Raw genomic sequence first — 11,456 nt, forward strand, 5'->3', positions numbered from 1 at the left:
AGCCCGAACCAGAGTTTTGCGGAAATCAGCCTCAGCTGCAAGCGTCTCCGGCTCTAGACTCTTTGTAGAGAGAAGAGACAGGCGCGTGCCATTGAGTTTTCCGAAGGCCAACCACAATTTCTGGCATTTGTGGCAATACACATCACCGAATTCAGTAGAGTCGCCCGAAACCTGAACATGCACCTGTACAGATCTGTGGTGATGATGGCAGGTCGAACAGTTTCCACTGAGGTTCAGTGCCCAACGGCCTTCGGATAATCGTGGGACACTTTCGACGGAGGAGATCGTGTCATGTCTGGTAAGCTCGACGACGGGTGCGGTTCCAGTAGTAAGTTCATCATTGGTGAACGATCCGTCTGTAATAATGTGGGCCCGAGAATCCATCTTTGGAAGAAATGTCCGGGTCGTTGTCAGGGCTAAGCGATGAACCGGCTTCCACGACTGTGTTGCCCAGAAGAGTTCTTCGCCTGATGCATAGGATGATCCGGTCAGACAAATACAGTGACCGAATTGAGTAGAGTCAGTATAGTGTGAGAGTGTATCCGTGGCTCAAGGTCGAATCAGTCTAGGGTAGGCTGTATGGATAAGTTGGATGAGGCTGTGAAGTGCTGTCTTTACAAATACACACGGGTGTAGCGGAGCTTTTAACAGCCAGGCATACATGTGGCTGCAAGGCAGCTACAGCCACAGATACTGTGTGCCTACTTCCAGGCACCATACATCCTGGCAAATGACTTGACGATGTGGGAAAAGTGTTGAGGTCGAACGGTGGCGCAGCACGCTTAGAGATGCTTCGCCTCATAACGAACCTATGGAGGTCGATAGAGTTGGGGCGGGAACTGCAAACTGTGACGTAGGAAACGTGTGAAATTCACCGAGAGAATACGGTGAGGTAGTCCCCATGATAGACAAAGAGCTTGCTAAAAGTGCTTCCAAAGGCCGTCCTGGATAAAATAAGCATCGAGACGATACCGAGCGCGACCTCTGGTACACGCGAAGTACGACACGAAGACGTACTACGCGGAGGACTGGATGCGATTGAACGTGCTAGCCTTGAATCACAGGCAGCACTCGTGATCGAGACATAGCTATCGTGCCTTCACTGTTAGGTCATGTCGTTGCTTTTTCCTGTTGTTCCGTAAGCATGCCCAAATGCGTGCGAAAGAGACGTGTGCATTGCCAGGCAGCGCGTCGCCTGCTCGCGCACACAGCCCCAAACTGTCCGCACTGGGACTGCATGGGTGACGACGGGAGAACTATGGCGGCAGGAGCGGTGAAGGAAGACGTCACACGCGAGTGCATTGACCGATAGTTTGCGAGATGAATTGTATCGCGCGCGAGCGATGGACGGCACGCAAACCACACAAATTACAAGAGCACCGCTCGTGCGAGGACGGGACTGAGTCGGTGTGAGCAGGTCGTCGTCTACTCTGCAGCCTCAAGCCCCATGGAATCCAGACGCGCATGAACTCCAACAGCAAAATAGATCCCAGAATGTCTCCCTCTGCTCACAATACGTAGCAAGTTGGCGCTTCACTCTTCCCACATGGGGTAGGCAGAGGAGCGGAGTGGTTTTGCCAGCGGAGGCCCGAAGCGGTTAGAACGCCCGCACGTGCCATTTCCCTTGGCAAGCCAACACTCGCAAGCGAGAACGATCGAAATTCCTCCCACTGTAAGAGCATCGACAACACCACATCGACGACGTACGACAAGCCGCCATCATGTGTGAGTATACCCGGATTCTATCGACTCATATCAGTTGTTGCGACCCTGGCTTTGATCGCGCCGAGTGTGCCTCACCCAGCGCGTGGAGTGGGGTCGCAATAATTGATGTTCAGACACTCGTAATAGAGACATGCTGACAACTTTCCAGCGCTCGTCTCCGGAGAGAAGTCTAAGTACGTTCATACAAGAGCCTGCGATTCCCCGTTCAGCCCTCGGCTTCCTTCGCATCGAACCGCCTAGTCCTATGAGTCCACACGACCTCGCAGCCGCCTTCCAGTCCGACAGCACTCAGAAGCCAATGGGAGGGAATAGAGTAGACAATCGTACGCACCAGGCGTTGCAGAAAGATGAAGGGAACTATCTGTGCAAGGGGAAGCTTTGTTGTGCTGTTCGGGCTGGAGTGGCCAATTGCGATGGCTGATGGTTTTCGGATTGCGGAGGTCTACGCATAGAGGCGGCGCACAAACGCAGGCACATTCGCACAATGAGAGCAGTGCTGACTTTACCAGCTTCCAATACATCATCCGTTTGTTGAACACGAACGTCGATGGCAAGCAGAAGGTCATGTACGCCTTGACCAAGATCACGGGTGTCGGTCGCCGATACTCCAACTTGGTCTGCAAGAAGGCCGATGTCGATCTGTCCAAGCGCGCTGGTGACCTCACCTCCGAAGAGCTTGAGCGTATCGTTACCATCATCCAGAACCCCCTCCAGTGTACGCCACGACCATCTCTCTAACAGGGATAATGACGCTGACACTCTGCAGACAAGATCCCCGCCTGGTTCCTCAACAGGCAGCGCGATATTGTCGATGGCAAGAACAGCCAGGTCCTCGCCAACGGTGTCGCCTCCAAGCTCCGTGATGATCTCGAGCGCTTGAAGAAGATCCGCGCTCACCGTGGTCTCCGTCACTACTGGGGCCTCCGTGTCCGTGGTCAGCACTCAAAGACCACCGGTCGTCGCGGCCGAACCGTCGGTGTCTCCAAGAAGAAGGGTTAAAGGTTTTCGCATGCGCTGGGCAGCTGGGGCTGGAACATGCCTTTACGAAATGGGTGGTGCACTTACGGTGTTTATCAAACGGCTTTCATTGGCTTTCACACTTACACTTCATGCGGCAATGCACGATATGAGGTGAGGTGATGCGGCACGGTTAGGGTTGGCCGAATACAGCCTGTACCAAAATCACACATTCAAATTTCGACTTGTTCCATCATGATGCGTATTCGCTCTCGACAGTCAAGGGTTCCGCATCAGTCATGTGAGGGAGCTTATTGTGTGGCGCCTAGAATAGGCTAGTGATTGGCGACGAGGACTAACATCGCTTTGCGCCCACACTCCGCTCACGAGGCACCACGTCACACAACGACCACGCTTCGGCGCACTAGAGTGTTCTGAGTGCTGGTTCTTGTACTGAGTGGACATTGTCATCGGCACGATCCGCTAACGGCGTCTAGGCTGGTCACACCTGCTTTCCAAAGGGCACATTGGACAAACCCACGAATCATGATCCCCATCGAAGCTGCGGCACCTGGCGAATCTTGGGTGCGAGACAGGCCTTCCTATCCTCCATACTCTCCCAATCAATTATCCCAGTCCAAAGCAACCTATTCTACTCGATTTATCAAGCGCCAAGTGTGGAGTGCGTTGTGTCCCGCACATGCTGCAACATTTCAACCTCGCGATCGTCGGCATCTGCAGTGCCAGTGCGTCCTGCTCGATGGTACGCCTTCCCCGCTATTTACGCCTCTCTCACAGGACGTGACTCGGAAGGCCCGTAAAGTCTTCCTTACGGCGCCGAAGTCGTGGCATGGTTGCATATTTCACCTGCAGGGCCAGTGAAAGGGCCGCATGGCTGAGGTGAGTACTGTGGATATAACCCTTCCTGAAAGCGCGGGCTTTCGCTAGGCCGTCGGAAGGTCTCTTCTTTGCGTTTCCTCTTTTCGTATTGAGTTTCTTGTCCGGTCGCAGTCAGCGCTCGATTATGACGACACTTATCCGGACTCCTTCGCCCAAGTTGCGCATACGATCGTTGTCCTTCGACTCGCCCTCTTCGCGTATCACTGACACGCCCCTTGACGATGGGCCTCTGTCAAAATCAACGGGCTCGCTCATTACACTCTCAAGCTACGATGCCATCAAAGCCGCCGCACAGGAAGCGTTACGCTCCGTCAGAATGCTACTACCCCTGAATACCAAACTGAGCGATGATTCAATGTTTTCCGACGCATCCAGCCCCGCCTCCTCAGCAGCAAGTTCTCCCAGCTCGGCTGGAGGCGGTATAGAACTGTCCACCCCACCACTGTCCTCGTCCCGTCGTCAACGCCCACGTCCTCACCCTCTACAATTCGCACAACCGACGAGCCATGAGAATGCAGTCGTCCCGGGACCAACCTCACCATTTCTCTACCAAGATACAAGTTATGCAATGTACTCGCCGTGGCTGGTTCGTGTAGTACTAGACATGTACGACGTCAGGGGACTGGACTGGATGGCCATTGCGGATCCAATTGAGCGGGTATGGGGCGTACAAACTAGTAGCGCTGATGTCCTTGGGATCCTGAGTGACAATGGGCGTGTGCTCAATCGGCGCTGGTGGGACTGAGCAAGCGACTGAAAACGTTGCTGCAGGGATGAGGAGACGCACTGAGCGCGCTCGATGTCATCTGAGATGAACCGCAGTGTACGGCGGGGATGCGAGCGCTTTCATTGCCTCTCGGTCTTTACTTTCGCTATTTCTTACTTGTTGTGTACCGGCGCTCCGTTCTCAACGCATGTTTCAGGTACGGCATTTGCATGGTAACGATTACGACTCACGACTCTTATTCACGAACGCACTGCGAAAACGAGTGCGTCGTTCAGATGATAACGAGGAAGCACGAAGCACAACTTAACGATGACATATTTACGAACTCACGATTAGCATACATGAAATGTAAAACTACAATCATGAAGCAAAACTGTTCCGCATATTCGCAATTAGTTCTTCTTAGTGATACAAAAGGTGATAAAACTAGATCTTACCAAGTATCCGGTCGGTATACTGTGAAGGGATCTAATTAACCTGCTCAGGTTCATGAGGCCCGGTACCCGGGCTTGACTGCCCCACGCAAATTTGCATGCGGGAGGATGCAAGATCATGCAGCTCTCGAACAGCTGTCCCGCAGCGAGTGGCTCAGCGACGATGCATCGGGACCATTGCAGATAGCAGTCTGAAGAGGGGAAGTTTGGGAAGACATGACGACACAGCGAATGAGAAGCGAAGTCGTGGTGCGTCTTGTGAGGCTTACGATTTGCATGGAATAGGTACAGGGATGACAGTCGTATGCATTGGAAACCACAAGCCGCTACCCATGAACTTGCTCTACTACATATCATAGTGCAGTGCCTACGGCGAGATCTATGATGATTTGCGATGGTCTCTGACTCTGACGCTCCGGCGGATGGAAGCATATAACGCATTTCCCTTGGTGGTGTAGCCCGAAGCGGCATTTCGTGGACTTGGAAAGACGTGCAGGAGGACTGCAGTCGCCCTGTTCCTTGCAATCCATAGAACAGAGTGTTTACCCCTCGCGGGTGTATGGAAGCGCCTTTTGCACAGGCGTTCCTGTCCTTATACAACAGCACGTGAGGACGAGCATGCTGCGCGACGCGTGCTGGCAAGACGTGTCACCACTCAGTCGTCGGCACCGACAGCCATCTCGAGAACCTCGACATTGCCCCTTCCTTTTGTTTGGCCCTCAATCAGCTCGTTCAGACCCTTGAAGGCTCCAGGCTCAACGAGACCCACTGCCTCCCACTCGGCGCCTATTGTGTCTTGACTCTCGATCTTCTCCATGAAGGCCAATATCGCATCCTTAACAGTACCGGTAGTTCCCTTCTCTTCAGTGCCCGCTGGCGCCTTGGGCGCAGTCTTTATGGATTGCTTGAGGACGGACGTCGGACAGGTGACGCGCAGTTTCATCTGCATGCGGGCGACAGGTATCGGCTGGTGGGCGATGAGGGCCTTCATGGCGAATAGCGCCTGCGACTTGGCTGACTTGTTCGTAACGATGCCGGTCCACTTGGGCAGTTCCTTCGCTTTGGCTTTGTCCTCACCATCTTCCTTGCTCTCGCCCTTGTCTCCCTGTTGCGTCGCCGCTGCCGAGCTCAGTTGATCCAGCGCCTTCTCGATCATGCCTGTGGTGTAGACGCGCTTCGTCTTGGGGTCCACGAGTTTTCCCGCCACGATATCGATGACTTCATTCTTGGTTCGCTCCAACTCGGCGTTGCGCTCCTTCTCGCCTACTTGCAGCTCGCCGTGGTCTAATATGTCGGTGATGATGTCTTCGAGCGACTTTTTGGGGAAGGCCTTTTCGAGATCGGCTTTGGGTGCGACTTGGCCTTTGGATACGTTGAGGAAGACATTCTCGATTTGCAGTACGTTGGAGATGTCCTTCTCGATTTTATTGCGCCATTCGAGGACCTTGTTCTTGTAGCATGCGATTTCGAAGCGCTTCTTGCCTGCTGGTCGTTAGTGTACAGAGGCATAGACATGGGCGGGGGTTGCGCACCCTTCTTCATGCGCACCAGCGAGACGTTGGTGAGTCTGATCTGGTTTGACGGCTGGAACACTCCGACAGGCATTTTGGCGGATTATGGGGGTTGATATGGGTATAGTGTTGACTGAAGTGCAGGTGTTTGGCGCAAGTTGCAAAAGTTGCATTCCATTTTGGTGGGGTCTGCCGCCGATGACATGCGCAGGTTCACTCACTACGATCCCACACGCGCTAAGCCCAATCCGGACCACATGCATGCAGGTCCGGCTCTAGCTTCCCGGTCCGCAGAGAGAGCTCGGCAGCAGCATCTCGCCACGGCTTCCATCTCAAGGTGCCTGGAATGAGGCGACTGGCGTAATGATGTCTATGATCCAAGTCCCCGGCCGTCTGGTGTCCTGCCACAGGCGCCGATCAACGCTATCGTGAAACGCTAAGCCGGGCATGTGATGCTGGCCCCGGGGAGCTTGGACTCCAGCCACTCTGATAAGCTGTCGGGATGCGTCATGCTCCGTTGCCTGGACAAGCCGCGCCTCCTCCACACGAGCTATCCATAGCTCGACTTAACTCCACCCATCCCATCTCTCTTCCATCCATCCTTCCTCCCCCATCACCCATCGCCTGCTTCTTCATTAAAACGTAGAGGCACGCTTCTTATCTACTTGATTTACCGCTAGAGCTCCGGAAGCTCAGCACCGCCATCATGAAGGTCGCTGCCTCGGCGCTCCTCGTTGGAGCTGCTTCGGCCGCTGTTGGAACCCAGCAGCAACAGGTCCTGAAGTTCCCCGACTCGTTCAGCGAGCTCAAGGAGTCCTCATGGACCAAGCCTCTCCAAAACCTCGAGGAGAGCCTCAAGTCGCTCACCGGCGAGGCTCGCGCCGTCTGGGACGAGGTCGCCATGATGTTCCCCGAGAGCTTTGAGAAGGCCGCTTTCTTCTCCGAGCCCAAGCCGCACACGCGCAAGGCCGATAGTGAGTGGGACCACATCGTCAAGGGCGCCGACATCCAGAGCGTCTGGGTCGAGAACGAGAACGGCGAGAAGGAGCGCGAGATCGACGGCAAGCTCGAGCAGTACAGCTTGAGGGCCAAGAAGGTCGACCCCAGCGTCCTCGGCGTCGACAAGGTCAAGCAGTACTCCGGCTACCTTGATGACGACGAGGAGGACAAGCACCTCTTCTACTGTGAGTACCTGCATGACCACCACAAACACACCTGTGTCTAACGTATCCCAGGGTTCTTCGAGTCGCGCAACGACCCCAAGAACGACCCCGTAGTGCTCTGGCTCAATGGCGGACCTGGCTGCTCCTCGCTGACTGGTCTGTTCATGGAGCTCGGCCCTGCTTCCATCACCAAGGACCAGAAGGTCAAGCACAACCCCTACTCGTGGAACGCCAACGCCTCCGTCATCTTCCTTGACCAGCCCGTCAACGTCGGATACTCATACTCGAGCGGCTCAGTCAGCAACACTGTCGCTGCAGGCAAGGACATCTACGCCCTGCTCACCCTCTTCTTCAAGCAGTTCCCCGAGTACTCTCACCAGAGCTTCCACATCTCGGGAGAGTCGTACGCCGGTCACTACATCCCCGTCTTCGCCTCCGAGATCCTGTCCCACAAGAACCGCAACATCAACCTCCAGTCCGTCCTCATCGGTAACGGTCTGACCGATGGCCTTACTCAGTACGAGTACTACCGCCCCATGGCCTGCGGTGAGGGTGGCTGGCCCGCTGTCCTTGATGAGTCTCAGTGCCAGTCCATGGACAACGCCTACCCCCGTTGCGCCAGCCTCATTGAGAACTGCTACAACTCCGAGTCCGTCTGGTCCTGCGTGCCTGCCTCGATCTACTGTAACAACGCTATGATCGGTCCTTACCAACGCACCGGTCAGAATGTCTACGATGTCCGCAAGCCTTGCGGCAGCAACTCTCTCTGCTACGACGAGCTTGACTGGATACAGGGCTACCTCAACAAGAAGGAGGTCATGAAGGCCGTCGGCGCTGAGGTCTCCAACTACGAGTCTTGCAACTTCGACATCAACCGCAACTTCCTCCTTCAGGGTGACTGGATGAAGCCCTTCCACCGCGTCGTTCCCGGCATCCTCGAGAAGATTCCCGTCCTCATCTACGCTGGTGACGCCGACTACATCTGCAACTGGCTAGGTAACAAGGCTTGGACTGAGGCGCTTGAGTGGCCCGGTGCCAAGGGCTTCAAGAAGGCCGAGATGGAGGACTTCAAGATCGACGGCGACGGCAAGACTGTTGGCCAGGTCAAGTCCAGTGGCAACTTCACCTTCATGAAGCTCCACGCTGGTGGCCACATGGTTCCTTACGACCAGCCTGAGGCGTCGCTTGAGATGCTCAACAGGTGGTTGTCTGGTGACTTCTGGGAGTCGTAGATACTTTCCATGTAGATTAGCTTGGTTGAGATTGTCATGTAGGAAACCGATTCGCAATGATTGGAAGGATTCCCGTTCGTTGCTTGTATCATACGGGCTTTATTTGCTTCGTGTTATCAGGAACCAATACAAATAAACGATCACATCCAACTATCATCCGCCATGCTCATTTCATCAGTGTCTGTCTTATATAAATCCAACATTATCACGTGCCCATTGTCGCTACCCACGATTATATTCAACTTCGTCAACTGTGGCTTTTCAATATTGCAAATGATAGTAGCACTGGTGGTGTGTTTAGGAGTGAAAGTAGAAAAGATATTGGTACGCGATGAGATTTTCGGTTCACTTGTTCCGCTCTGACGTAATTCCCAGGTACCCTTCACATGCGTCTTTATCGATGTCATGTCCAAACCTTTCACTTGGTAAGGGCAGCAGTATTTGCAGGGGTCTGAGAATCGCCATTACCAAGGCACTCATCACTCACCTTCTCCACGCTTCGAGCAGTGGTTGTTGTTTACGTCCATTTAATACTTCACTTTTCCCCCAATACGCATAAAAATATACTTCCTTAGTACCATAGCACCCACCTGAGTACTTCAGCCTACAAGGATTCTTCTCAACTCACATTCGCCACCAACCTTACTACCGAAAGACTGAATTTTCAAAGCCTACCACCAACATGACATCAAAACGCAAAGCCACCGACTCGCAGAATGACGGTCTTGCCTCGACACCAAAGCGTCCGAGAGTAGCAGCGACAAAGGAGCCGCGAAGACAACCTCCCAACGTCGCCGGTAATGGGGATGCTAAAACCACGAGTGCTCCTTCTCTCCTACAAACACGGCCCTGGCTCACGCGTGCTCAACCGATATCCGAACAAGATCTCTTCATACTGCACTGTCGCGACAATCTGGTTCCCGGCGCGACTGGGCCAAAAGACTGGCATGTCCTGGCCGAAGAGTTTAACGCACGATTCGACCACGAGTTGAAGAAGCCACTGGCCTATAACACGTTGAGTAAGCGATGTGGAGCCGCGAGGAAGTTGTTTTTGAAGAACAACCCGGAATATGCCGGGGTGTGCGTTTACCCAGTTCCTCAAGTAGAAACTGGGACAGAGGAAAGATCTGGAGGCCCAGACACAGTGGACTCTGATAGAGATGACAGTGAAAGCGATACAACGGATGAGGATGCAGATGCCATGCCAAACGGCAAGACCGCGGAACCGCAAGGAGGATCTGCTACTCAACATCTGGAAACCCCTGTCGCAACACTGCCAGCCCACAAACTCCCGACGCCTGTATCATCCAGCCCGCCGGCCCGTCATGAACATTCCTCTACTTCCAAAATTACCACTCTCTCGCCTGGTTCCTTCAACCCCTCTACCGTGGAAGAAAGCTACATACCGCCTAATACCCGCGCAAAATTCCACCTCCAGCAGCGCACAGACGAAAGAGTCACATTTCGCTTCTCCGACCCACACGAACCAAGCCTAGCCAGCGAAGATGCACAATACGTCGATACAAACACGCTGCTTTCCATCTCACCATTCTACGCTCGAACATCAGCAGAAGATCCCAGGAATACCGTCATCACTGTACCAGATTACATTGCTATACGAACAGTGAACATCTTCATTCAGCTCATCTCGCCGGAACGCGCAAATGAGCTGCCCACACACTATCTCTGGTCAGCCAAAAAATATGTCCCAGGCGTGTACGATCGCTATGGCGCTATACGTGTGGAGAAAATCATCTGGACTGTAGACGCGCTTCTCGATCTTTTGCTTTTCGCGCAGTGGATGGAAGTGTACTGGATCGTCGACATGGTGGTCGATCGACTGCACTTCCTGTTTGCCGAAGAAGCTAGATATGAAGACATCTTTGCAGACATGGGTAAGCCCGTCGATGGCTACGTCAATATTGGTGGTCGGCAAGTGTTCGTCGGAGGTAAACTGCCACCCGTGGACAACACGCTGGCTCGCGTGACAGTCAAGGACTTCGAGAGGGACTTCATGGTACTGTTAGCCGAGATGTCAGCAAGTACACCAGTATGGAGATTTCTCGCAGACTTGCTCTATTCGTTAGGCGAGAAGGTAAAAAAGGCTGAATGGTTTCCGGTCTTGTCAAAAGACGTACAGCGAATATTGTCTAAACCGGAAGAAAACTATCTTGACGCAACGACTGCGCGAGACGAGTTTTGCAGGCGATATCACCATCATACAGCAGGCTCGGAAACTTGCTACATCGCCCACCGCGTCCATTCGGCTACACATAACATCGATACCGTATATGCTTCATCGTCCCCAAAAGCGCTGATCCGTCTTTCCGAGGGACTTGACTCAACAAGCAGTCTGACTAGCATCATGTACTCCAGTACTGGCGATGCCAGTAAGCTGAAGCATGACAACTCGACACAATCGATGCTAGACATAGAGAAGATGGTATTGGACATGGAAGGTCGTCTATACGAGGCGAAGATGGCGATGCAGAAGGCGCGAGAAGCTGGTGAAGATGAAAAGAAGGCTGCCACGGAGGAAGCGAATAGGATTGCGCGGTCGATGTATGATCACGAGCCGTCTGAGAAGGGGCAGTGAAAGTCTTCCAAATGAATTTACCCCAACTGTTTATTTTCATGCGTTCTGCTATAGATTGTTATGCTTGTTTGATAAGCTTCTGAAGATGAGCATTTTCCAGAGAGTGGTAGATACATCAATCTGATTAATAAACATTGCAAATTTAACTACTAAAGCAGTAACAACATGTGCATGTGTATCAGAGAGCGCGACATGTACACTATTTGCTAAT

At 53.3% G+C, this 11,456-nt stretch overlaps 4 protein-coding genes across 4 annotated transcripts; 3 read left to right on the top strand and 1 right to left on the bottom strand.

Annotated features, from left to right (window-relative positions):
* Positions 1 to 1,721: 1,721 nt before the first annotated feature.
* On the top strand, positions 1,722 to 2,724 carry RPS18 (ribosomal 40S subunit protein S18B; the record flags this gene model as incomplete). Its single annotated transcript, XM_049362670.1, has 4 exons — positions 1,722 to 1,725; positions 1,874 to 1,898; positions 2,235 to 2,440; positions 2,492 to 2,724. The coding sequence occupies 4 exons, from the start codon at positions 1,722 to 1,724 to the stop codon at positions 2,722 to 2,724; spliced, it is 468 nt and encodes a 155-aa protein (XP_049225262.1).
* A 2,674-nt stretch (positions 2,725 to 5,398) lies between these two features.
* Positions 5,399 to 6,348, bottom strand: J4E78_002021 (uncharacterized protein; the record flags this gene model as incomplete). The annotated part of the gene is made up of 2 exons (XM_049362671.1): positions 5,399 to 6,225; positions 6,276 to 6,348. The coding sequence occupies 2 exons, from the start codon at positions 6,346 to 6,348 to the stop codon at positions 5,399 to 5,401; spliced, it is 900 nt and encodes a 299-aa protein (XP_049225263.1).
* Positions 6,349 to 6,960: 612 nt separating this feature from the next.
* J4E78_002022 (uncharacterized protein) lies at positions 6,961 to 8,649 on the top strand (the record flags this gene model as incomplete). The annotated part of the gene is made up of 2 exons (XM_049362672.1): positions 6,961 to 7,438; positions 7,490 to 8,649. 2 exons carry the CDS (start codon positions 6,961 to 6,963, stop codon positions 8,647 to 8,649), a joined length of 1,638 nt encoding a protein of 545 aa, XP_049225264.1.
* Positions 8,650 to 9,331: 682 nt separating this feature from the next.
* On the top strand, positions 9,332 to 11,245 carry J4E78_002023 (uncharacterized protein; the record flags this gene model as incomplete). The annotated part of the gene is made up of 1 exon (XM_049362673.1): positions 9,332 to 11,245. One exon carries the CDS (start codon positions 9,332 to 9,334, stop codon positions 11,243 to 11,245), a length of 1,914 nt encoding a protein of 637 aa, XP_049225265.1.
* Positions 11,246 to 11,456: the final 211 nt, after the last annotated feature.

Source organism: Alternaria triticimaculans (assembly GCF_023758025.1).
Source record: "Alternaria triticimaculans strain BMP 0046 chromosome Unknown scaffold_2, whole genome shotgun sequence".
NCBI lineage: Eukaryota > Fungi > Ascomycota > Dothideomycetes > Pleosporales > Pleosporaceae > Alternaria > Alternaria triticimaculans.